General features: G+C 47.1%; 1 protein-coding gene across 1 annotated transcript; it reads left to right on the forward strand.

Annotated features, from left to right (window-relative positions):
* The first annotated feature begins 2,392 nt into the window (after window positions 1–2,392).
* On the forward strand, window positions 2,393–25,958 carry ZBTB8B (zinc finger and BTB domain containing 8B). The gene is made up of 4 exons (XM_059376199.1): window positions 2,393–2,447; window positions 9,885–10,885; window positions 21,165–21,343; window positions 24,734–25,958. The coding sequence occupies exons 2-4, from the start codon at window positions 9,925–9,927 to the stop codon at window positions 25,049–25,051; spliced, it is 1,458 nt and encodes a 485-aa protein (XP_059232182.1). The 5' UTR covers window positions 2,393–2,447; window positions 9,885–9,924; the 3' UTR covers window positions 25,052–25,958.
* Window positions 25,959–26,836: the final 878 nt, after the last annotated feature.

Here is a 26,836-nt window from a genome sequence, read left to right on the forward strand (position 1 = left end):
GCCACCCCATTCCTCCCTCCCCTCTCCACTCCAGTAACCCTCAGTTTGTTTCCTAAGATTAAGGGTCTCTTATGAATTGTCTCCCTCTCTGGTTTCATCCTGTTCCACTTTTTCCTCCCTTCCCCTATGATGCTCTGCTTTGTTTCTCAAATTCCACGTATCAGTGAGATCACATAATAATTGTCTTTCTCTGATTGACTTACTTCACTCAGCGTAATACCCTCTAGTTTCATCCATGTCTTCACAAATGGCAAGATTTCATTTTTTGATGGCTGCATTATATTCCCGTGTGTGTGTGTGTGTGTACCACATCTTCTTTATCTGTTCATCTGTTGATGGATATCTGGGCTCTCTCCATAGTTTGGCTATTGTGGACACTGCTGCTGTGAACATTGGGGTGCAGGTGCCCCTTTGGATCATTACATTTGTATCTTTGGGGTAAATACACAGTAGTGCAATTGGGGTCATAGGGTAGTTCTATTTTCAACTTTTTTTTTTTTAAGATTTTATTTATTTATTTGACAGACAGAGACCACAAGTAGGCAGAGAGGCAGGCAGAGAGAGAGAGAGGAGGAAGCAGGCTCCCCGCTGAGCAGAGAGCCAGATGCGGGGCTCGATCCCAGGACCCTGGGATCATGACCTGAGCCAAAGGCAGAGGCTTAACCACTGAGCCACCCAGGTGCCCCATCTATTTTCAACTTTTTAGGAACCTCCATACTGTTTTCCAGAGTGACTGCACCAGTTTGCATTCCTACCAACAATGTAGGAGGGTTCCCCTTTCTCTGTATCCTCACCAACATCTGTTGTTTCCTGACCTGTTAATTTTAGCCATTCTGACTGGTGTGAGGTGGTATCTCATTGTGGTTTTAATTTGTATTTCCCTGATGATGAATGATGTTGAACACCTTTTCATGAATCACCAACCTGTTTTAATTATTTACCATGCGCTTCATTTATTTCCTTTTTTTAAAGTTGTTTACTTGTTTATTGGCCGTCTCCCAGTTGTTATGGGTTGAACCCCCCCTTCCTGTGTTGAAGTCCTAACCCCCAGCACCTCAGAACCTGACTCAGTTTGGAAAACAGGATTGTTGCAAATGTAAGAATTAATTAAGACAAGGTTGTACTAGGGATTCCTGGGTGGCTCAGTGGGTTAAGCATCTGCCTTTAGCTTAGGTCATGATGAGTGAGGGGGGTCCTGGGATCAAGTCTCCCGTGGGGCTCCCAGCTCAGCGAGGAGTCTGCTTCTCCCTCTCCCTCTGCTGCTCCCCCTGCTTGAGTACTCTCTCTAACAAATAACTAAAAATCTTTTTTTTTTTTTTTTTTTTTGACAGACAAAGATCACAAGTAGGCAGAGAGGCAGGCAGAGAGAGAGGAAGGAAAGCAGGTTCCTCTGTGGAGCAGGGAGCCCGACGTGGGGCTCGATCCCAGGACCCTGGGATCATGACCCGAGCGGAAAGCAGAGGCTTCAACCCACTGAACCACCCAGGCGCCCCACTAAATAAAAATCTTAAAGAAAGAAAAAAGAGAGAACCCCTAATCCAATATGACTGGTGACCTTATATAAAGGGAAATCTACACGCAGAGATGTTACGGGAGAAGCTCTGCGGACATGAAGAAGGCGGTCTACAGGCCGGGAGAGAGGCCTGGAGCAGATCCTCCCCTCTGAGCCCTCAAGAGGAACCAATCCTGCCCACAACTGGACTCCTAACCACCAGACCTGCGGAACAATGAGTTTCTGCGGTTGAAGCCCGTTTGTAGTACTTTGATGCCGCAGCCCCGGCCCACCCATGCACCTGCTGAGAGAACTCGGCTCCCGGGGGCGGCAAGCTGGGGGGTCTTGTTCGCAGCTGTCCCACAACCCGCGGTGTCGGTACTGAGCCGGCGGCACATCGCCCTCTAACCGTTTCACGTGTATCCGTGAAACGGAGTGTTGCGGGGTTGAGTGGATGATATCCTTTCCCTCATTTCCAGAATGCTCGCGGAGCGCGGGCAAGTGGAATGTGTGCGGACTGACGGGTGAGAGGTCCTGCTCTCCAGGCCGCTGGAACCCGCGCAACGCGCTCCCGGCTCTCAGCACAAAGACGCCGTACTTCGCAGGTCCCTCAGTGGGACTCAGAAGACCCCGCCGAGCTCCAGCCTTCGGCAATCCCCGTTTCCTGGTATCTCGGTACTTGTAGTTTTGTCCACTCTGTCTTCGCGGGAGAAGGGAACGCTGAGACCACAACTCCCGTCACCGCGCGAGCGCGGGCGCGGCCAGAGCGCAGCCTCGGGAGGGGGCGCTGGCGCCATTGACTAACCTGCTGGCCGCAGGGCCCGCCTTCCTAAGCCCAGGAGCCCCTGTGATTGGTCAGCTGCCTCGCCTCTCACGGAGGGGGCGACAGGTGAATGAAAGGGGGGCGTGTCGGGGCGCTGAGCTCGGCAGCCGCGCTGCTGGATCCGGCTGAAAGGTGAGAGCGGAGAAGCGGGTTCGCGCTGCAGCTTTCATTGGTTTGGGGAGGATTCGGGGCGCCGCGAGAAGTCGGCCTTGGGTGGAGGGAGCGGGCAGGGAACTCCCCTCTCGGTCGGCCTCCTTTGGACCTCTCGGCCCTGGCTACTCCCGAGACCCCCACCGCGTGAACCTGAGCTGGATGACCGACCCTCCATCCCCTCCCGCGTGGGGAGGGGTAGCGTGGCGCGGCGGTAGCTGTCCCCCATTCGCTGGCATTGGGTTCTCCCTGGCGCGTCGTCCCGCTGTGTGGTCCTGGTGCCCACCCATGGCGATGGTGCGAGGGACGGGGCGGGGGTGGTGGTGGTAATGAGGACTTGGCCCGGCTGGGGCAGTGCTCACCGCAGCGATGGTCACTTCGTCTGCAGGAGGCCCCGGGAGGGGCAAGGCCCTAGTTCCCCACCCTCAGGAGCCAAAGACAGGTCCAGTAACTGGTTCCCGTGATCTCTGCAGGGTCGTCTGGCTCTAGAAGGCGGAGGGGGGAATCCCCTTTTCTTGGGAACAGTTTAGCAGGTGAACCGAAGATGCAGTTGACCCCGAAATTTTTCCGGTGGAAATGGACACTCTTCTCCCGTGTCGTTCCCCTCCATGGGAACGGAGGAGAGGAGTGACTTCCCCAACCCTTTTGGGGAGTCAGGTTGGCATAGTGGTTAGCATGTCAATTCTGGAATGAAACTAATTTTGGTTCCAATCCCAGCTCGGGCGTGTTAGCTATAAATCTGACCCTCAATTTCTTCCCCTGAAAAAGAGGGTACAACGATTATATCTACTGCATTAGGTTATTGTGAGATAAAACTTAATGCTTGTAAAGTACTTCTTACAGTGCTTCATGAGGAGTGGTATGCAGTAAATGCTAGCAATAGATGAGCAGTTTCCTGTTTTCTTTTTTTTTTTTTTTTAAAGATTTTGTTTTTTTATTTGACAGACAGAGATCACAAGTAGGCAGAGAGGCAGGCAGAGAGAGAGGAAGGGAAGCAGGTTCCCCGCTGAGCAGAGAGTCCAATGCGGGGCTCGATCCCAGGACCCTGGGATCATTACCTGAGCTGAAGGCAGGGGCTTTAACCCACTGAGCCACCCAGGTGCCCCATCCTGTTTTCTTTTTAAGATTATATTTATTTACTTAAAGATTTTATTTATTTATTTATTTATTTGAGACAGAGGTGGGGAGGGGCAGAGGGAGAGGGAGAAGCAGACTCCCTAGTGAGCAGGGAGCCCCATGCAGAGCTCCATCCCAGGACCCCGAGATCATGACTGGACCTGAAGGCAGACAATTCAACCAACTGAGCCACCCAGGTGTCCCTTATTTATTTATTTTAGGGAGAGGGAGAGAGAGTGTGTGCATGAGCCGTCAGGAGGAGCAGAACGGGAGGAAGTTGGAGGGGTAAGGATTTCAAGCTGGCTCTGTGCTGAGCACTGAGTGGAGCCAGACCAGGGGCATTGATCTCATAACCCTGAAATCATGTCCTGAGCCCGAAACCAACAGTCCAGTGCTTAACCACTGAGCCACCCAGATGCATACCCCCACTTTTTTTTTTTTTTTTTTTTTTGATGAGTAGGTATTCACTATTCTCAGGTTGCTGAGACTGAAGGAGTCTTGTCAGAGTTAGTGGGTGGAATTCAAGTCTGGTTTTGGTACCTGAATGAAGATAGTGGTGGGATCTGGGTAGGAGTCCCTGGGGAATGTGGGAGTGTGTTACAGGCAGGAGTGTTGGCATCTGCTCTCTCCTGGAGGATGTGCACTGTACCTGGTTTATTTTTTTAATCCTGGTATCTTCCTTGTGTCAGACATTGTATGGAGCCAGTCATTGTTGAATTGAATTGAAACAGTGAGAGGGCTGGGGTGGGAGGGCAGGGTCCCTGCCAGAGTGTGGATAAATGTACTTCTGGAGAGCAGTACACACAGAGAGCTTCTTCCCAGGGAGAGGTAGTGATCCTCAGCGTGTCACAGGGATGTAGGACACCGAAGGCAAGTGACATGAATAACAATTTCTACCGTATATGCCAAGTATAGGGTTGGGGACAGACTTTTGCAAAGTTAGGGAGTATTTATGTGACCCAGTAGAATCTACATTATTTGGAGCAAGAAAGCCAAAGGAGATGGGTTTGGGTACCACTGCTGGAAAAGAGCATCTTCCAGTGAAAGATGGAAGTGCCCTGGAGATAAAACCATTCTTCAGGCTAAGAGATGTTGTACCTACACTGGTTTATCTCCCCGGTTTGCCAACTTCTTATCCCTTTGCCCCTCCTCCTTTCTCCCCTTTGTTTAAAAAGAGAAAATGAAGGAAGTACATACACATAGTAAAACACCCTAACAGTATAGAGAGGTTGAAAACAGAAAGTGAGGGTCCCTCCACATACCTCTTACCCTTAATTGCTCTTCTCAAGCGTAACTGCTTGATCATTTTTACTTTTGCGCTAGTACTAAAACCTGGTGAATGGACATTTCTGAACTTGTAATTTGGTATTTTTTGGCAACACATCTGAAAGGGTAAATTTTTACATTGAAATTTCTGGGACAAAAGAGGTGTGCATTTTTAAAAATTTTTACATCTTATATTTATTTATTTATTTTTAAATTTTGAGAGAGAGAGAGCACATACATGAGCTGGGTAGGTGGGGGGGGCAGAGGCAGAAGGAGAAGGAAAGAGAGAGAATCTTAAGCAGGCTCCATGCTGGACCTAACTACCGGCTTGACTCAGGGCTTGATCTCACATCCCTGAGATCGTGCCCTGAGCCAAAATCAGGAGTCAGATGCTTAATGCACTGAGCCACTCAGGTACCCCAAAAGAAATGTGCATTTTAAGTTTTTTTTTTTTTAAAAGATTTTATTTATTTATTTGACAGAGGCAGAGAGAGGGAACACAAGCAGGGGGAGTGGGAGAGGGAGAAGCTGGCTTCCTGCAGAGCAGAGAGCCTGTTGTGTGGCTCCATCTCAGGACCCTGGGATCATGACCTGAGCTGAAGGCAGAAGCTTAACAACTGAGCCACCAAGGTACCCCTAAGTTTTAATAAATATTGCCAAATTCCTCTCTGAAATGGTGTTCCAAATTACATCTGCATCTGCAGTGGATAGAAGCACATTGAAAAATGTGATTTTTACCAGTCTGATAGGCTTTCTTTTGGTTCTTTTTCTCTTTCTTTCTTTCTTTTTTTAACATTTTGTTCATTTATTAGAGAGGGAGAGTATGAACGGGATAGGGAAGAGCAGAGGGAGAGGGAGAAGCTGACTACCTATTGAGCAGGGAGTGTGATGGCTGGGCTCTATGCCAGCACCAATTCTAGGACAGATCCCAGGACCCTGGGATCATGACCTGAGTGGAAGGCAGATGCTTAACCAACTGAGTCACCCAGGTGCCCCTTTCTTTCAGTTCTGAAAAAGAGTGGAGTGTGACATTGGAATGTTGCATTTTCTTATATCTTGTTTTTCCCTTCATATTTTGAGAGCCAAAGGCAATGGCAGGAACTGCGGGGAAGACTTGGCTGGAGCAGTCAGAAGAAGCGGAATGACAGTGAAACCTTACTCCCGTGACAACTTTCAGGGTTGATATTTTTGGGAATAGTAGAATTGTGCAGCTATCTGGCAGTTTTCCTCCTTTCTGAACCAAATGTTAATTTTACTTTGGATAAGAAAAAAATTCCAGAAATTATGACATAACTTCCTTGACTTTAAAATGAATATAAACAGATAAGAATCATCTTGATGACTTAGGCCCATCAATGATAGCCCCAGGCTACAGTTTAGTGCTGTCCTTAGGCCATTTTGAATATGTAGGAGCATTTAATATGCTTAGCTACATGGCCTCAGGCTGATATTTTGAAAAAAATTCCTGGTTCTATTTTTTTAAGTAACTTTTTTTTACCTTTTCCTAGCTGTCCGTTCTCACTTTTGTCAGTTTACTTGCTCCGAGACACTCTTCGACTTCTCTCCCTACTGGGTTGTCTAGTTTCTAAACTTAATGCATCACTTGCTATAAATACATAGAAAGTAGGTGTGAATAGCCTCTTAATAAGGTTGTTGGGGGTCTGGTCTGTGCAATTAGTCTGTCTGTGCCATTAGTACACAGACCTTGGGGAGTCTCTTTTCCCAGTGGAAGGGCCTTTTTTGTGGGGAGGGAGTGTCTGATTTCTGACTGTGTGAGGTATGGTTTTGTTGCATTGTAGAAAAGGAGGGTGCTAAGGAGTTGGTTGTGGTTGGCAGCTCCAACTAGGCCTTTGTGATTCCAGTAGAGGGAGATGATGTACTGGGTTGTAGATACTTCTCTGTGTTCCATGCGTCAGTATGGAAAAGGAATAGTTGATGGCCAAGTTCATGGCCAAGTTCAGCTGCTTGTTGCTCAAAAGGCCACTACTCAAGAGAGGAGCCTGGCCACCTGGGGGGAAGGCAGGCTCTTGTCCAAAAGCCAACTCTGAGTTTTCTGCCTGGCCTAGAGATTTTTTTTTTTTTAAGATTTTACTGGGGCACCTGGGTGGCTCAGTGTTAAGATTAAGCCTCTGCATTTGGCTAAGGCCATGATCTCAGGGTCCTGGGATCAAGCCCTGCATTGGGCTCTCTGCTCAGTGGGGGGCCTGCTTCCTGCTCTATCTCTGCCTGCTATTCTGCCTAATTGTGATCTCTCTCTCTCTCTGTCAAAGAAATAAATAAAATCTTTTAAAAAATTATTTATTTCTTTGACAGAGAGAGACACACAGCAAGAGAGGAAACACCAGCAGGGAGAATGGGAGAGGGAGAAGCGGGGGTGGGTGGGGGGCTTGAAACCAGGACCCTGGAGACACTTAACAACTGAGCCACCCAGGTGCCCTGGCCTAGAGATTTTTATTTTTATTTATTTATTTTTTAAAGATTTTATTTATTTGTCAGAGTGAGCACAGGCAGACAGAGTGGCAGGCAGAGATAGACAGAGAAGCAGGCTCCTGCTGAGCAAGGAGCCCGATGTGGGACTCTATTCCAGGACCCTGGGATCATGACCTGAGCCAAAGGCAGCGGCTTAAGGAACTGAGCCACCCAGGTGTCCCTGGCCTAGAGATTTTTAAAGGGAGTTCAATGGTCTTTGACATTTCTTGATGATATGAAACTCAATGATGCTAGCTGCAGAATTATCTCAGTACACAGGTTGTGCAAGAAGGTCTGGCTCCTGGCTACCCCGGGGTTGTGCAAGAGTACTCTGATCTTTCTGTAAAGGAGGCCAAGGTTTACAGATGCGCAAAGGGAGGTCAGTAGAGTCATCTGCGTGACCTTAAAAAAGAAAAACATTTTGTTAAAAGATTGCTGGGCTAATCAGAAAGCTGAGGCAGCTTCAAACAGACTTGCTGGCCTCTGTGGCCTGGGAGAGTTCTCTAGTTCTTCATTTTCCAAGGCCAGTGGTCTGCAAATCTTAAAGAAAGCAAATGAGTTTGGTTATAGATCAAGGGCCTTAGGTTGGTAAGCAAGGAGTTGTGTTAACTGGAAGCACATTAACCCTTAAGACCAGCTACAGTGCTGTGGCGGGATGGCTTTGTGGTTTGTGTGATGGGAAGCAATGGAGGCGAGAGCTCAGTGAAGAAGGTCAGTGTCCGTCTTTCTCATCAGCCGAAGGTTTTTTTTTTTAAATTTTTATTATTATTTTTTAAAATACATATATATTTTTAATTTGTCAGAGAGAGAGAGAGAGCGCGAGCACAGGCAGACAGAGTGGTAGGCAGAGTCAGAGGGAGAAACGGAGCAAGGAGCCCGATGTGGGACTCGATCCCAGGATGCTGGGATCATGACCTGAGCCGAAGGCAGCTGCTTAACCAACTGAGCCACCCAGGCGTCCCAGCCGAAGGGTTTTAAACTTGATTTATACCTGTTCTACTCAGCAGTTAAGCAGGGAGTCTTCCAGGATGCCTGGGTGTCTCAGTTGGCTAAGCATCTACCTTCAGCTCAGGTCATGATCCCAGGGTCCTGGGATCGAGTCCCGCATTGGGCTTTTTGCTCAGCAGGAAGCCTGCTTCTCCCTCTGCCTGCTCTGTCTGCTGCTCCCCCTGCTTGTGCTCTCTCTCTCTCTGACAAATAAATAAAAAATTTTTTTTTTTTTTTTAAAGAAGGGAGTCTTCCTTTTTACTTAGCCAACCTCCTTCGTCCAGAGCACTCTGCCAGGTTCTGTGGGGCATAGCAAATGAGCTAAGACATGGCTCATCCCTTCAAAGGCTTGGAGTCCATTGATATTCAAGGGACAGGACATTTTAAAATTTGAGTGAGTGAACCAATGGCTGTGGAGTCTGTCAGTGTGGAGTCTCTCATTTGCAAGAGATAGAAAACCCAACTCAGACCAGCTAAAGCAAAAAGAGACTTAATTGACTTTTGGCCCAGCATGAGTTGGGGCTCAGATGGTGTCCCTGATGCTCCTGCCTGAGCTGGACTGTCTTCTTTGTCGGGCTGGTTCCCCTGGTGGCGAGGCAGCATCTCAGAAGAGATGGAACCCCCAGTAAACGCGCGTTGCCTTTTATTGCTCTGACCAAGCCACGTGGCCATCTCTGAGCTAACCCCTGCGCTCAGAAGGTGGGATACCTTGGGGCGCCTGGGTAGCTCAGTGGGTTAAAGCCTCTGTCTTCTGCTTGGGTCATTATCCCTGGGTCCTGGGATCAAGCACGCATCCGGTTCTCTGCTTAGCAGGGAGCCTGCTTCCTCCTCTCTCTCTCTCTGCCTACTTGTGATCTCTGTCAAATAAATAAATAAAATCTTCAAAAAAAAAGCAGGTGAGATACCTTGATTGTGTTAGCCTCTGTTCTATCTAGAGCCTGGGGGGATGGCACCGGCTTGATACAAATCACCTTGGCCAAGAATGGGGGACGGGTGGATCTCTCAAAGCCACACAGGGCACTAAAACCGTAAGAATGGTGACTGCATGCTGGCTAGCCCAAGAATCTACCATGCTTCCTTGAAGGGATGATAATAGGGGTGTGTCTCCAAGTTCCATGCCAGGATTGAGCTGTAAATATTAGATTTGGGAATTATGTATATTTTGAGTCTTGAAGAAAGTAGAGTGTAGACATAAGAACAGGCACTCCAGGGGATAACTGACCTGGTTTTGAGTCTTGGCTCTGTTCCAGCTGGGTCATCTCCTACCTTCTCTAAGTCTCCGATTTCCTTATCAGAAAAATGGGGACAGCATGGGTCTTTTATCATCGGGTTTTTATAAAAATTCATTGAGAGAGTCCATGTAAAATGTGCAGTTCGTCCTGGTTATTTTTTGTTGTTTTTCATAAATTCACCCCGTGGGACCACCTCTAGATTTTTGTTAGATCCCCAAATAGCTGGTATCATAAAGACACTATTGAATCAGTGTTTGGGAGAAGAACGAGGAAAAAAAAAATTAAAGCTGAACATCTTATTTGTAAGGTTGGGATTGATGAATTAACTGGAAAAAAAAAATCTTGGCAGAGATACAGGCCACGCCAGAGCAGCCGCCGCTGGTGGAGCAATGGAGATGCAGTCCTATTATGAGAAGCTGTTGGGGGAGCTGAATGAACAGCGCAAGCGGGACTTTTTCTGTGACTGCAGCATCATTGTGGAAGGGCGGATCTTCAAGGCCCACAGGAACATTCTGTTCGCCAACAGCGGCTACTTCCGAGCCCTGCTCATTCACTACATTCAGGACAGCGGGCGGCCCAGCACGGCGTCCCTGGACATTGTCACCTCCGACGCTTTCTCCACGATCTTAGACTTCCTGTACTCTGGCAAGCTGGATCTGTGCGGGGAGAACGTGATCGAAGTGATGTCGGCTGCCAGCTACCTGCAGATGAACGACGTGGTGAACTTCTGCAAGACGTACATCAGGTCGTCCCTCGATATCTGCCGGAAGATGGAGAAGGAGGCGGCGGTGGCGGCAGCAGCGGCGGCCACGGGGGCTCATCAGGGTGATGGTGGAAGCCCCAGTTCAGGCAGGGAAGGGACCTCCTGCGATGCCAAGAGCTTGGGCTCCTCCGCAGCCGAGGGAGAGGAGAGCGTGGGCTGTCTGAGAGAGTCCCCTTGCAGTGACTGCAGAGGCGGCCACCGGCTGGGACTGGTGGTGAAGGACAGCCAGGGCAGCGGCCCCACTGACTGTGACCTCTCTATTCTGCCCAAACAGATAGAGCCCAAGGTGGAGTTTGATGCAGACGAGGTGGAGGTAGAGGGCAGTGAGCTGCTGCCGCCCTATGCAGCCCCGCTCGGCCTGGCCCACATGGACGAGGCTCTGCCCGGTGGCCAGGCCATGGACTTGGCTTACGGTAACTACCACGTGAAGCAATTCCTGGAGGCACTCCTGCGCAACAGTGTGGTCCCCAGCAAAGACGAGCCAGACCATCCCTTTTCTCGGAGTTTGGAGGGAAGAGCGGATGGTGCACCAGGAGCCGTTAGTTCCATGATGGATGTCCACACGGACTGGTATGGGGAGGACTCAGGTGAGCTCCATGAGCATTCAGCATCTCTGCTGGTCCTTCAGCACGTGCACCTGGGCCTCGTCAGCTCCTAGCATCATGATCATTGTCATTGTCACTGCCATCATAGTCTCCATCATCACCACATGATTACTGCCACATTATCCCTACCCCCACCAAGAGGCATTCATTGAGCACCTGCTGTATGCAGGGCATTGTCTCTTCCTCCGTGGTAGTATTTTACCTCTACGAGAATGTAAGCATGCTGAGGGCACTCTGAAGATATGGAAAGAACCTACAGTCTTCTGCTAATCAGCAGGGGGACTTGGGTCAAATCAGTCAATCTCTTTGGAGCTGTTTAGGAGGTAATCGTCCCTGCCTTGCCTTTCTCACAGGGTTGAGGACCGAATGAGAAGGTTCTCAGCATTTTTTCTCATGTATGATCACATGTTCCAGACAGGTAAGATACTGATACTTCTGTATCAGCCGTGGTGCCTGGCACACAGTTGACAGGCACTTAAGTGTGTCATGGTCAATGGTGCTGTCTACCTGAGAATATCTAAAATGCGTTGGTATTTGGCTTTATGTGAGTAAGTTTCTTATATCTTTTGGTAGGCTTTAAAAAATAATAGTAATAACTTGTTATTAATATACTTATAATTAATAACAATATACTGATACTTAATAATAATATTTTACTTATTAATGTTGATATCTCCAAATACATGTGTGTTTTAATTAAATCATCAACCTTAAACTAGCTTTTATATCAAATATTTTCCTTTGGTAGGCTTTTGTGTTTTAAGAGCACTTGCTTGTCTCCCTGAACAACTCTGAGAGATGAGTTGATGGGACTAACTCCTCTTAACAGGCGGGGTAATTGTTGCAAAATGTCTTGTAGAAGATTGAAATACACTTGGCTGCCACCTTACTGATGAAAGTACCCCTATAGCTTCCAGAACCTCAAGAAATTAATGAATCCCAATTTAAATTCACTCTTCAGTACTGAACAGTGAAAGCATTTTAGATAAAGGAGATCAGCCACTTTTATTTGTTACTAAATGGTTATCTCGAGATGTTTAATTTCATTTTTTAAAGCAAGAACACTCTGAATGTCTGATTAAAACTAGGCTTGAAGGGACGCCTGGGTGGCTCAGTTGGTTAAGCAGCTGCCTTCGGCTCAGGTCATGATCCCAGCGTCCTGGGATCGGGTCCCACATCAGGCTCCTTGCTCGGCAGGGAGCCTGCTTCTCCCTCTGCCTCTGCCTGCCATTCCGTCTGCCTGTGCTTGCTCTCTCCCCCTCTCTCTCTGATAAATAAATAAAATCTTTAAAAAAAAAAAAAAAAAAAAAAAAAACTAGGCTTGAAAACTCGAAAATACTGTTTCCGAGCCTCAGGGACAACACTGGCTTAACCAGCATTTAGAAGGTAGTGGCTGTTTTCATGAACACGCTGTAGGAACAGCTTGACATCTCATTTCCGTGCAGAATAGCCCTTCGCAGACAGTGACCATCCTTTCACATCCACTAGACCCTCATGAGTTTGGCAGAAGAGTTGGGAAACCGAGACCCATGAGGGTTTGGGGGAATTTCCTAAGAATGCAGAGCCGCTAAGTGGCAGAGCTAAAGCGAGAAACCTGGGCTGGCTTCATTTCACTCAGACAAACCGTGCAGACAGCACAAATGAACAGAGGATTTCAGTGCCATGATTTTATCTTTCAGCCCCTCTGCCTATAAGCATAAACATCAAAAAAGAATAATGCAGCCATATGCCCTTGTCATTTAAGTCCAGTCGATTAGTCTATAAAGTCAGGTTTCCAGCTAGAAGGTGCTGTGGTCAAGGCAGCCACCCTGGCCCCTGGCCATGTTGTTATCTGCCAAGTTTTGATTCCATTCACATGGCTCCTGGGCAAATGTATTCCAAATGTCAAGGCACAGAGTAGGACTGATGTGTTCGGTCATTCATTTATTTGCTCAGATATTTAAGGACCTTCATGGTAAAGATATAAAGGTAAGTCAGATACAGATTCAGCCCTCAAAGTGCTGCTGGTGTCTTTGAGGAGGTAAGATATGTGTCATTGGCATCACGTGATAGAGAGACACTAGGGCTGGAAGGCGGATGGAGGTGTGACTTTCACAGTAGTCCAAAAGCCGGAAAACTGGCTTCTGCCTGGGAGATCAGGGAGGCATTATGAAAGTGGCATCTGAGACTAAGGAGAGGAGAGAAATTGATTGGATTGATTATTGGGTCCGATTATGGAATACCTTAAATGCTAAGAGGTGAGGTTTTGTCTGTAGGCACAGGGGAATTTTTTGGTAGTTACTGAGCTTGGGGGTGTGCAGGTCCTGTGCTTGGGGGAGATTAATTTGGCCTCAGCACCAGATGGTGTGGAAATGGGAGTTGAGGGCAGGGAGACAGTCAGGCGGGTGTCGCGATCATTCCATACCCATACCTCTAGGTCCAGCCATCTTGTTGCAAATGACAAGATCTCATCCTTTTTTATGTCTGAGGAATATTCCACTGTGTGTGTGTGTGTGTGTGTGTGTGTGTGTGTGTGCGCACACATATACTTTCTAAAATCACAATTTCTTTATCCATCCAACTATCAATAGACACAGGCTGCTTCCATATCTTAGCTATTGTAAATCATGCTGCAATAAACATAGGGGCCCATATATCTTTTCAAGTTAGTATTTTTGTGTTTTTAGGGTAAATTCCCCATAGTGGGATTGGAGACACCTACATACTGTTTTCCACAGTGACTGTGCCACTTTGCATTCCCACCAGCCATGCACAAGTGTTCCTTTTTCTTCACATGCTTGCCAACACTTGCTAGTTCTTTTTGATTCTAGTCATTCTGAAAGGTGTGAGATGGTAGCTTACTGTGGTGTTGATTTGTTTTTTCCTGATGATAAGTGATGTTAAGCATCTTTTCCTATGTCTGATGGCCATTCTGTATGTCCTCTTTGGAAGAGTGTCTACTCAAATCCTTTGCCTATTTTTTAATCAGATTGGTTTTTATTTTTATTTTTTTAAAAAGATTTTATTTATTTATTTGACAGAGATCAAAAGTAGGCAGAGAGGCAGGCAGAGAGAGAGGGGGAAACAGGCTCCCTGCTGAGCAGAGAGCCTGATGCAGAGGTCGATCCCAGGACCCTGAGATCATGACCTGATTCAAAGGCAGAGGCTTTAACTCACTGAGCCACCCAGGGGCCCAAGAGATGCTATCTTATTTAGTGTTGACAAGGAAAGCCTTTCTAACAAGTTGCCTTTGAGAAGAAACTGCAAGGGAGGGGGAGAGCAAACTGCAAGGCAAATCAGAGAGAAGAACAGTCTAGGCGAGGGAAGAGCAAGGTGCAAAAGCCCAGGAGCGGGTCACAGTTGTCAATGAACGAGAGGAATCGCAGGGTGCTGCTGGGGCTGGAGTGGAGTGGGCAAGGCAGAGAGTGCCAGGGGATGAGGTCAGACCAGGTGGGCTCCTAAAGTCCAGGAGAAGGCCTTTGGGTCTTCCTCTGAGAAGGGACAACACTAGAGAGTCTCAGCTGAGAGTGACTTGAAATGCCATATCGTAAAAGGATTGCTGTGGGTAGTGTATGTCATAATCTCCAAAGTGGTCTTCTTGGCTAGGACTGTACTACCTCTCAAGGTCGAACAGACCAGATTTCCTAATGGCTTGTATGAGTGATATGAGAAAAAGAGAAGTTAAGGGTGATCCTCAGGTCTGTAGCTCAAGCAGTTGATTTAAACATGTTATGTTTGCGATGCCTCTTGGATCTCCAAGTGGAGATGTTCACTAAGCAGTTGTTCCTGTCTGCTTGGGGTTTCAGGGGGTGGGAGGAATCACAGCTGAGCTATACATTTGGGAGTCATTAATGGGTCCATGGAATTTGAAACCTATAGATCCCGTGAACTTATGGGTGTAGAAGGAGAAGGTAAGAGATTTACGCACTGTGCCCTGGGATACTCCAACATGTAGAGGTCAGAAAAATAGGGCCCAGTCAAGGAGATGGGGAGGGGGCAGGCAGGGAGGTAGGAGGAGAATTGAGAGTGATGGGTGTGCCAGGAGGAGAAAGTGTTTCAGGAGAAAGGAGACATCAGCTATGTCCAGGTCTGCATGGAGGCAGAGAGAGAACTGATCACTGGGAAGTCCATTGGCAGGCTTGACCAGAGTAGTGTCGATGAAGAGGGGGCAAGAGACCAAAGGGCTTGAAACAGAGCTGGGGAAGTAGAGGTGAAGACAGTGAGTATTGATGCTTCTTTCAAGCGGTTTTGCTGGGAAGGGGACTGAGAAGTGCACCAGCAGCTGAAGGGGCATGTGAGGTTGAGGTTTTTATGAAGGTGGAGGTTCTAAAAGCCTGTTTGTTTAGTGAAGGGAGCGATCCAGGAAAGGAAGATAACTGACGGTGGGAGAGAGGGACATTGGATAGAGTGCGGGCCGGCGGGGTCCCTGTCCAGTGCTGAGGATGGTCACTAAGAAGGACAGTTGAATCATAGGAACAGGAGTGGAAGCAGACCTTATGTGTTTGGAGGTGGAGGGGAGGGCTTGGGGGTGGCTGGGAGCATGTAGAGGTTCTCTTCTGATTGCTTCTCATCAGTTAGTAGCAAAGGTCGGGGCGCCTCTAGTGTGGCTCAAATGGTTAAGTGTCAGTCTTTAGCTCAGGTCATGATCTTGGGGTCTTGGGATCGAGCCCCACGTCAGGCTCCCTGCTCAGTGGGGAGTCTGCTTCTTCCTCTCCTTCTGTATCTCCCCTTTGATAGTGCTCTTTCTCTTTCTCTCTGTCTCTCAAATGAATACATTGAATCTTAAAAAGAAGCAGAAGCAGTAGCAGCAGTAAGGGCAGTGGCTGAAAGGGAGGAGGGGACAGTGAGGGGGCGGAGACCTGAGCAGAGGGAGGGTGTGGAATAGTCCCCGAGGAGAGTGGGAGAGAGTGAGCCAGGGGAATATTTAGGGTGCTTGGGCAGAACCAAGGGCTCTGATATTGGTGCTCAGAGGGTGACGGTTAGATGGATTCAAAGCGAGACCAGAACACACAGTTGTGTATATTTCACCGGTGATGTTAACCTGCCTTGTTTCAGGTATGGAATGGGCATAGACTTGTATTTAACCAGAATTTAGGTTTAACCAGATGAATACAGACAGAGGGAGAGAGAGGACCCAGGCAGTTAAGGGTGGATGTGAAGGAGTGATTTCAGTGATGGACTGTGGGCACTGTACTAGGGAAGTAGAGGCATAAGGCCCCAAGGAGGTGAAGGACGGTAAAATGGTGGCAGAGTCTATTGGCTTGGTCCCAACTGAGAAGGGGCACTTAGAGGGTGAGCTGGAAACCTATGAAATAGGAATTGGAAAGTGGAGAGCTTGACATGTGGCCTATGGAGCAAATGCAGCTATTGGAAATATCTGGGTAGGGGGCCATGATTCTCCCTTTCAGCTACACACTAGGCAGAGGGCTTTAAAAATCTAATAGTTGGGTAGAGATTGGACATCAGTTTGTTTTTTGGCTTTTTTTTTTTTTTTTAATTTCCCAGGTGATTCTTTTTTTTTTTTTTTTTTTAAGATTTTATTTATTTGATGGACAGAGATCACAAGCAGGCAGAGAGGCAGGCAGAGAGAGAGGGGGAAGCAGGCTCCCCACTGAGCAGAGAGCCCGATTCTTTGCTCAATCCCAGGACCCTGAGCTGAAGGAAGAGGCTTTAACCCACTGAGCCACCCAGGCGCCCCTCCCAGGTGATTCTAATATGCACACGGAGTTGAGAGTTCTTGGTCTAGGATCAGGTGGCTGAGGTGGGGCAGAAGACAAGATCTTTGGAAGAAAGGAGGTCAAGGAACAGAGAGGCCAGGGTGCCGGAAGGGTCATTTTCGGTACTCACACCAAGAATTACGCCAGGAGTTGTATTTGAAGGCAAGGTGACCAAATCTCCCCAGAATGAGGAGGTGACCTCGGGGCTCCGGGATGATGGTAATAAGGAGAGGGAGCCGTGCTCTCGTTTGCTGGTGTGAGCTTCAAAAGATCTTAAGGTTTGCAAGGATGGAGGGAGGGATAGTGGTCTGGAGATGACACTGAATCACGAGGCAGCTCCTACTCACCTCCGACTCAGGGGAGTCAGGGTGATGGGGTAGGGAAGCTGGCTGTTCCAGGGAGGCCCAGGCCTTAATAAAGCAACCACTCCAATTGGCTGAAGATTCTCAAAACTGTATTCTTCCCTTCTGTGCCTAAACTCCAGATGTTTCTGTCTAACCCAGATATGCCCCCCAGGGATGCTCTGGGCCTGCCCCAGACTGAACCCCTCATTCCTCTAGTGCCTGCTTTTCCTCCTGTGTTTTCTACTTCAGTTTATTCCGCCACCATCCACCAGGTCAGCTGACGCAGGATCTGTGTCCTTTCGATCTTCTCTTTCCCTTGTCTGCCCTCCCGCAGGTGGTCACGGAGCACTGTTCATTTTACTTCACATGTGTGTCTCCTCCTCTCTGCCCTGAGGTCAGTGCTTTAGTTCCCGACATTTCTCGTCCTCTCCCAGATGTTCTTCCTGCCTTGAATCTTCCCTCTCCTCAGTCCTTTTCCTACAAAGTTCTGGGTGACTCAGTCAGTTAAGTGTCCCACTCTTGGTTTTGGCTCATGTCATGACCTCAGGTTCGTAAGACTGAGCCCCACAATGGGCTCTGCCCTCCCTGCATAGTCTGCTTGAGACTCTCTGTTTCTCTCCCTCGGCCCCTCTACCCCCGCACCCTCTCTCTCTCAAATAAATAAATAAATATTTGGGAAAAAAAATTAATAAGCTCCTTCTACTGCATTGTTTTCTGAGGGATCTTTTAAAACTAAAATCTAGGGGCAGCTGCGTGCCCCAGTTGGTTAAGCGTCTGCTTTCAGCTCAGGTCATGATCCTGGAGTTCTGGGATCGAGCCCTGCATTGGGCTCCTTGCTCAGTGGGTGATTGCTTCTCCCTCTGCCTTTGCCCTGCTCCTGCTCTCTCTCTCGCTCTCTCTCAAATAAATAAACACAAGCTTGAAAACAACAACAACAACAACAACAACCTCAAATCTGACTGTGTACTTCCCCTCCTTAAAATTCTAGCCTCTTACAGAATGAAGTCCAAGTTCCTGAACACGTCAGAATCATGAGGGTAATGATTCTTGTCTTTCTTTTCATTGCTATATTCCCAGGGCATAGAACACAGCCTGACACATAGTAGATGCTCAGTATAAATCTGTTGAATAAATGATTGACCATGGCCTTCACAGTCTGGTTCTTGCTGCTTCTGCAGCCTCATTTGTCATCTCCCCCCCTTCTGCTTAATATTCTGTTTTCTCACTTACCTCTATGCCTGAGCCTGTGTATTCCTCTGTCTGAGATACCTTTCTCTGTCCTGAACTCCTGGTGAACTCCTATTCATCCTTTAGCATATGTGCTGCCGAAGTGAGCACTCCTATTCATCCTTTAAAACCTTGTTCAAAGATCACCTGTCCTGTGAAATCTTCTCTGAACTCCTAAAGTGAATTCATTACTTTCTTGTCTATGCTTCTTCATCATTTGGACTTTGCACGTGTTACATTATATTGCATGAATTTGTTTACATGTCTTTCTTTCATGCCAGACTCAACATCTTGAGGGAAGAAATGGGTGTCTTGGTAAAGATGGACCTTATTAGCACAGTGTCTGGCATGTGTAGGCGTTCAAATGAACAGTTGTATTGGTGAGATCAGACCATGAGAGAGGAAGGAAAGTGTGGTAATTCTTAATTTTCTGATGAAGATAGAGTTAACAGTTGGTCTTTCCAAGGACTAATGCTGGACCCATTTTACATAATGTTTTGGTAGATAATTGAGAAGAAAAGTAAAGTGTAATGCCAGGCTAGTGGGATTAGATAGCAGGAAGATTCCACAATACTAGAGGAGTGAGCAGGAAACTGGCATCTTAGACCCAGTGCGCTCAGTGAGAAATTAAATAATCCAACGTATGTAGGTAATTACGAGCCAAGAGCTGGTGCTTTATTGTAGAAAACAGGTTTTGGGGTCACTGTAGATGATGCAAAATGTTAGGCATTATCAGGCTGGGAACTCAAGATGGGAGAAAATAATCTCCACTCTTAGGTTGAGTTGTGTTGGGAATGACATGGGGTTCTCACTTGGGATTCGGCTTGCCATACATTTGGCAGCACCTCCAAAAAGACAAAGCCCAGGTAGGTATCCTGAGAAGGTCCCAGAGAAAAGGAATTACTCCGGTGTTGAGAGAAACCACAGAGCCTGGACTGCTTCATGAGTAAAGAAACACCAAGGAGAGGATGATGGTACAAAAATGGCTGACATTTCTGAGCTCTTACTATGTGCTCGGCGCTGTGCTCTAGGTATTATTTCATTTCATTCACAGTCCTTTAAGGTGGGAACTAGTATCATCCCTATTTTACAGATGAGAAAAGTGAGGCACAGAGAAGTTAAGGGAGATGTCCAAAGTCATACGGCTGGCAAATGGAGAAGTGGGGACTTGAACCCAGATTTCAATGCCTGGAAATCTTGAGTCACTAATGCCTTCCTGTAGGATGTGGTATGACCGAAGTCTGTTAAATCCTGAAGGTTGTGGATAGAGAGGACATGTCTTGGAATACTGCAGTAAGGGTTATCGGGAAACTTGAAAGAAGAGTTTTGTATGTGGGAGGATAATCGTGTTGTCATCTTAATGGTTGTACAAGCAAGGTGGGGAAAAAAGAGTTGAAAAAAGATTTAAGTGAATCTCTGGATATTTGACGATTTCAGATCTATAGACTTTTATTTTTTTTTTAAAGATTTTACTTATTTATTTATTTGACAGATAGAGATCATAAGTAGGCAGAGAGGCAGGCAGAGAGAGAAACAGGATCCCCACTGAGCAGAGGGCCCGATGTGGGGCTCAATCCCAGAACCCTGGGATCATGACCTAAGCTGAAGGCAGAGGCTTTAACCCACTGAGCCACCCAGGCACTCCACTTTTTTTTTTTTTTTTAAGATTTTATTTATTTATTTGATAGAGTGAGAGAGGGAACACAAGCAGATAGAGTAGGAGAGAGAGAAGTAGGCTTCCCGATGAGCAGGAGCCCAATGCGGGGCTCAGTCCCAGGACCCTGGGAGTATGACCTGAGCTGAAGGCAGATGCTTAACGACTGATCCACCCAGGCTCCCCCAGATCAATAGACTTAATACGAATTCCAGTTGAAAGTGTGCATCACAGTACACATCTGCACATGCCTGGAACTCTTCTTAGGCCCTCTTGTCCTAGAATGTATGCATCCTGATCCAGGGGTCTGGCTTATCATAACAGAGGGTTCCAAACTTTTAAGGCTCATGAAATCAATTCAGGAGATCAGTGTTGGTCGGGTCAGGCTGCTACAGCAGAATGCCACAGACTGAGTGGCTTAAACAACAGAGATTTATTTTCTCACATTTCTGGAGGCTCGGAGTCCAAGATCAAGGTGCCGGTAGGGTTGTTATCTTCCTGGCTTGCAAACGACTACCTTCTTGCTGGTCCTCATATGGCCTTTTCCGCTGTGCATGAACAGAGAGAGAATGAGATCTCTGGTGTCTCTTCCTCAAATTATAAGGACACCAGTCCTATCAGATTAAGGATCTACCCTTAAGACCTCATTGAACCTTAACTACCTCCCTATCTCCAAATATAGTCACCCTGGAGGTTAGGCCTTCGATGTATAAATTTGGGGAGATGAAACTCCATGCATAACAGGGTCTCCATCAGCACTGCCTGCAAATGAAAACAGAGACTATAGACTCTGTCAGAATGAGGGTTATTGGGATGCCTGGGTGGCTCAGTTGGTTAAGCAGCTGCCTTCGACTCAGGTCATGATCCCAGCGTCCTGGGATCGAGTCCTGCATCGGGCTCCTTGCTCCGCGGGGAGCCTGCTTCTCCCTCTGGCTCTGCCTTCCACTCTATCTGCCTGTGCTCACTCTCGCTCGCTCTCTCTCTCTCTGACAAATAAATAAATAAATAAATCTTTAAAAAAAAAAAAAAAAAGAATGAGGGTTATTTTGGGAATTTTCCGGCTATCCACTTGAAGACTTGTGACTCCTGAGGTTGTAATGTATCTCTAACTATGAGCCACAGAGAAGTTTGAAAGCCATATGTCATTCCTTGCAACCTTGTATCAGAATCCCACTTTACCCTCTGGCTGACTGGCAGCCAGACAAAGACTTGGATTTTGTAGTGTCTTGCTGTGAGCTGGTGGTAAAGGTGATGTCCTCTATCTGGATCCGGGCTGGCGAAATTCCCCAGGTCCCTATCACGCAGTGTCACTGATGCTTACAACCCATTTGGTTCCCCAGGTGACGTGTTGGTGGTCCCCATCAAGCTTCACAAGTGTCCTTTCTGCCCTTACACCGCCAAACAGAAAGGCATCCTTAAGCGGCATATCCGCTCGCACACAGGTGAGCGGCCTTACCCCTGTGAGACCTGTGGCAAGAGGTTCACTCGACAGGAGCACCTGCGGAGTCACGCCCTGAGCGTAAGTGTCTGGGCTGGAAAATCTCTTGTGGTGGGTGGGGAGAGGGATCCTGAGATTTGCCTAAGGTGAGGGTGAACCAGCCTGCCCATTACTTCTCCGTCCACTGGAATATTTTCAGAGAACTTTAAACATGTGTTTCTACTTAATTAAAGTTGGGTTGGTGGCGCTTAGAGAAAGTTAAAACTTATATAAGAGACTAGTTTTCTTAGACTCAAAAAGGTTTTTTTTTTTGTTTGTTTTTGGTGTTATTTATTAGAGAGAGACAGGGCGAGAGAACACAAGCATGGGAAGTTGCAGAAGGAGAGGGAGAAGCAGGCTCCCCACTGAGCAGGGAGCCTGATGTGGGGTTCGATTCAAGAACCCTGGGAACCCTGGGAACCCTGGGATCATGGCCTGAGCCGAAGGTAGCCGCTGAACTGACTGAGCCACCCAGGCACCCTGACTCAAGAAAGTTTAGATCCTGGTCAGGGATGGTTGTCATAAGGCAGAGAACAGTGGGCGTGGACAGGGGACTGTGGTCTGTTCTCACCACTGTGATGCCAAAGGCGAGAAAAGCACACCTTCAATTTTCCACCCAATGTGGTTCCTGGGTATGGAGAAAGCACGTGCTGCTATTTCTAAGCCACCTGTGGGCGGCAAAGAGGACTCCAGACCCAGGGGACCTCTCCTCCCACTGGCTGCCTCCTGGCCTTCTGTCTCCCATGTGAGTGGTTAATTCCCACCAGCTAAAAGGCAGTCGGGCCATTTAGGAAGGTGTTATATTTAAGACCATCTTTGAGCAAGGCAATCAGTCTTTGGAAGATCAAACATAAAAAAGGTTTGGACTTCAGAGATCACTATCAAGAATGTGAGAACCCATAGAATGGGAGAAAATACTAGTGAATCCTTTATCTGCTAAGGATCTAGTAACCATAATATATAAATAACTCTTCCAGTTCAACAATAAGAGACAAATTACCAAATTAAACAACAGATATGAATAGACATTTCTCCAAAGAAGATACACAAATGTCAAGTAAGAACATGAAAAGATTCTCAACATCACTAATCATTAGGAAAATGCTGGTCAAAGCCACAGTGAGCTACCACTTCAAACACACTACTGTTGCTATCATTGAAGAGCAGGTAATAAAATGTTGGCAAGGAGGTAGAGGAACTGGAACGCTCATACACTGCTGGTGGGAACATAAAATGGCACAGCCACTGTGGGAAACAATTTGGTGGGTCTTCAGAGTTAAGCATAAAATTACCGTAGGTCCCAGCAATTCTATGTCTAAGTGTATACCCAAGAGAACTGAAAACGTACATTCGCACAAAAATGTACCTGCACACAAAGGTTCATAGCAGCATTATTCCTAGTAGCCAAAAAGTGGAAATAACCCAAGTGTCATCAACTGAGACATGAGTCAACGAAGTGTGGTCTGTCCCTGCAATGGACCCTTATTCAGCCATAACATGGAATGACGTTCTGATTCATGCTACAACAGGGATGAGCCTTAAAAGCATTAAGACTTTAAGCATTTATTAATAATTAATAATAATTAAGCATTTCGGGGTGCCTGGATGGCTCAGTGGGTTAAAGACTGCCTTCGGCTCAGGTCATGATCTCAGGGTCCTGGGATTGAGCCCCACATCGGGCTCTCTGCTCAGCGGTGAGCCTGCTTCCCCCTCTCTCTCTCTCTCTCTGTCTGCCTCTCTGTCTACCTGTAATCTCTGTCTGTCAAATGAATAAATAAAATCTTTAAAAAAAATAATTAAGCATTTCCACATGAAAGAAATTGGTCACAAAAGGCCACATCTTATATGAGTTCCTTGATATGAGATACATAAGATGGGCAGGCCCATGGAGATAGAGTAGATCAGTGGTTACCAGGGGCCCAGAGGATGTTGGATGGGAAGGGGGTGGCAGTAAATAGATACCTACTTTCTTTCTGGGGTGATGAAAATGTTCTGGAATTAGAGGGTGGGGATAGTTGCACAATCTTGTGAATATACTAAAAACCACTGAATTGTATGCTTTTCAAAGGTGGTATGTGAGTTGTAGTTTGGAAAGAATCCAGATTTAAGGTAAGTCCAAGGTTTTTGACTGTTTCCACTCTCAGGGCTGGCCCCAACCACACCCATCTGAGAGCGGGCTTTTCCCATAGCATCAAGTTTTTAATTGTCCTCCAGCCCAAATTACTTCTCCAGTCTGTCTTGGCAGAGTAGGTTCCTGGTGCCCCAAGGATAGTTCACTGGTTGGAATCCTTATTCCCTCTCTTTCCCTGTTATACAAGGTCCAGTCTACTGCAGCCTAAAGAGGTGGTATTCAAAGGCCCTGTCAGGTACGAAGGTCATGGACATGCTCAGGTTGGGTAAGGTTGGAGGATTAGTGTAGAAAGCCCAGGAGAACCCCTGGAAGGTAGGAACATTGGCCAGGATGTAGGGCAGCTCCAGAGAGCTCGGTGTTGAGTTATTGGCCTTTGTCCTCCATCATTTCTCTGTCTTTACCTCTTGTGTGCGTCCTGTATCCAGAACTCTCCATAGGAGAGGCTTTGGTTCACAGACTCCCTCTAGGCTGGAGCTCCTGAAGAGCGCAGCCTATATGGAAGGGGTCCTGGAGCTGTTGCCCTAAGGAGGGACTGCGTGGGGTAGGAGATCAGGTTCTTTTTTCTAGCTTGCAAAGTGCTTCTTGTAGGCAAGGAGTGCATTTCTCAAAGAAGAGGTAAGGACAGAGCGCTCGCCACATTTGGAGAAGATGCCATCCAGCAAGTCTGCCTTCCTAATAACTAGACAATTGCGGGTACATAAAACCCATGCCTAAAATCCACACCCGTTCCCTGAATGCCCTTTCTATGCCAGGCATAGGGTTATAGTAACAAATGTGACAGAGAACATGAATGAGAACAGTCTCTGCCTTCTTGGAGCTTATAGTCTAGGGAATTCACTAACCATTTATTAGAAATTCAACAAAAGGGGGCACCTGGGTGGCTCAGTAGGTTAAGTGACTGGCTCTTGGTTCTGCTCAGGTCATGATCTCAGGGTTGTGGGACTGAGCCCTGCATGGGGCCCTGGGCTCAGTACAGAGTGTGCTTGAGATTCTCTCTCTCCCTCTGCCCCTCTCTCTGCTCATGCTCTCTAAATACACAAATAAATAAAATCTAAAAAAAAAAAAAGTCAACAAAGGAAGAAGGATAAGGGAGAATATATATTTGGGCACCTAACCTGGCCCAGAGCATCAGGGAAGATTTTCTTCCAAGGCATTCCTAGCAGGGCAAGTCTTGGCAAAGGGGAGGTGGGCAGGGTCCTCACATGTCCGAGGGCCCCGGGGCAGAAGCGCCTGGGTGAGGCAGAGGCTGTGGCCGAGAGAGCGAGGTGGAGAGCGCTTACCAGCTGCATGTGTGATTGTAGGTGCATAGATCCAACCGTCCGATCATCTGCAAGGGTTGCAGAAGAACCTTCACGAGTCACCTGTCCCAGGGACTGCGGCGCTTTGGGCTGTGTGACAGCTGCACCTGCATTACCGACACACACGACGAGGATGACGATCTGATGCCCATCAACCTTAGCCTGGTGGAGGCTTCGTCCGAAAGCCAAGAAAAGAGTGACACGGACAATGACTGGCCCATCTATGTGGAGTCTGGTGAGGAAAATGACCCTGCCGGAGAGGATTCTGATGACAGACGGCGGATTCGGTCCTACTTGTCCGATCGAGAGACACTTACGTAGCAGTCCGTTTCAGTGGGGGAATTTAGAATTTGTTTTTGCTCGTTCTGTGTTCGAAAGCATCTGTCCAATTTTCTGGAACCCCGAGAGGAAACTTTTTTTTTTTTTTCACTGTTCTTCTACATGCATTTTTGTTAGATTACATACAAAGATTGGACCTTGTGAGTCGAGGGACTAATGACCTCTTAGTGGAATGCTCTTGGTTTTGGAGGGCTTTGCTTGAGTTAATTCTGAGAGAGGCAAGGCTGGTCCCAAGGTTCCCCATTCTTCCTGTCGTGCACCCAAACTCTGGTTAGGAGAGAGAGAAGAAAATCTCCATGCTTGTTTTCATATTGTCTCACTCGTCTACATGCCTTTCTTGTCGGTCTTTTTCTCTGTAAAGGTGAGTGAGAATAGCTCGAGTCGAGTCTCTCTTTTGTCTCTCCTAATGGATCCCATAATTTAGTTTTCTGGTGAAGGCTTAAAGAGAAAGCTTCATGACATAAGGCAGGCAGGGCTGTTTGGCTACGTGATTGTAAAGGTACTTTCTAACTGTAAGCCTGCAATTTTAATGACTGAAAGTATTTATGTGCACACAAACATGGAAATGGAACCAAGAGGTTCCTGGGATTCTCTGACTTGCCCAGCTAAATTAAATTTGAAGTTAGCCCCTGGGAAGGGAACCTGTGAGCCTGGTTTCCCTGTCTGGTTTGGTATTTGACAATCCTACACACACAGATCACCTGTCTTGTGATCATAAAACAAGTCCTTTGGGTGAAATTCAAAATACTCCTGCTTTCCCCAGCCATTTTCCAGAGCTGCTGTTGTGTAATGTGGAAATGTAGCCGCTGCTCAGAGTCGCCTGCTCTGATTATGACTAGAACTTTAATTGGAGGGAAAGGGCAAGCCTATATAAACAAGTTGAGTTTCCAAATTGTTTACCTTTTAAAAGCACCTCTGGAGGGAAAGAGAAGGTTGGTAGAAGAACAGGTTTTTAAAATTTTTATTTTTATTTATTTATTTGATAGAGAGAGATCACAAGTAGGCAGAGAGACAGGCAGAGAGAGGAGGAAACACGCTCCCTGCCACGCAGAGAGCCTGATGTGGGACTTGATCCCAGGATCCTGAGATCATGACCTGAGCCAAAGGCAGAGGCTTAACCCACTGAGTCACCCAGGTGCCCCAAAGAACAGGTTTTTAAAACTATTCTGCTTTTCACCCACTTTGCAGCCATGTGGTTATTCTAACAGGAGAGGCTCTCCATCTTTAAAAGGCTGAAGAACAGGAAATATTAGGGATGAAGGATGTTTAAGGCACTTTCATAATTTTGTCTTATGTTAAAGTATACAAAATGAACTTTTTTTTTTTTAAAAGATTTTACATATTCATTTGACAGCGAGAGAGAGAGATATCGAGAGAGGGAACACAAGCAAGCAGGCTTCCCACTGAGCAGGGAGCCTGATGCAGGGCTCCCTCCTAGGACCCTGGGATCATGACCTGAGCCGAAGGCAGCCACCCAGGTACTCCTCCAAAATGGACTTTAAAGGAAATTGATTTTTCTTCCTTTAAGTAGAGTTGTGTCTCAAAAGTTGGTAAAACCACCTTTCTTTCTGCCTCCTGAACAAAAAAGCCAATAAAAATGTTATAAGTTGGCTTGGGAGTGCTAGTTATTGAAGAGTTCAAAAGGTACTTAAACCAAACTTCTCAACAGAAGTGAGAATTCAGAATAGTGTTACTCAAATTGTAACCCCCAGATAGCTGGCCTGTGCATTCTTTGATACCAACCCACACAGTAGGACCACATGCTGG

The sequence above is a fragment of the Mustela nigripes genome, chromosome 14, assembly GCF_022355385.1.
Source record: "Mustela nigripes isolate SB6536 chromosome 14, MUSNIG.SB6536, whole genome shotgun sequence".
Taxonomy (NCBI): Eukaryota; Metazoa; Chordata; class Mammalia; order Carnivora; family Mustelidae; genus Mustela; species Mustela nigripes.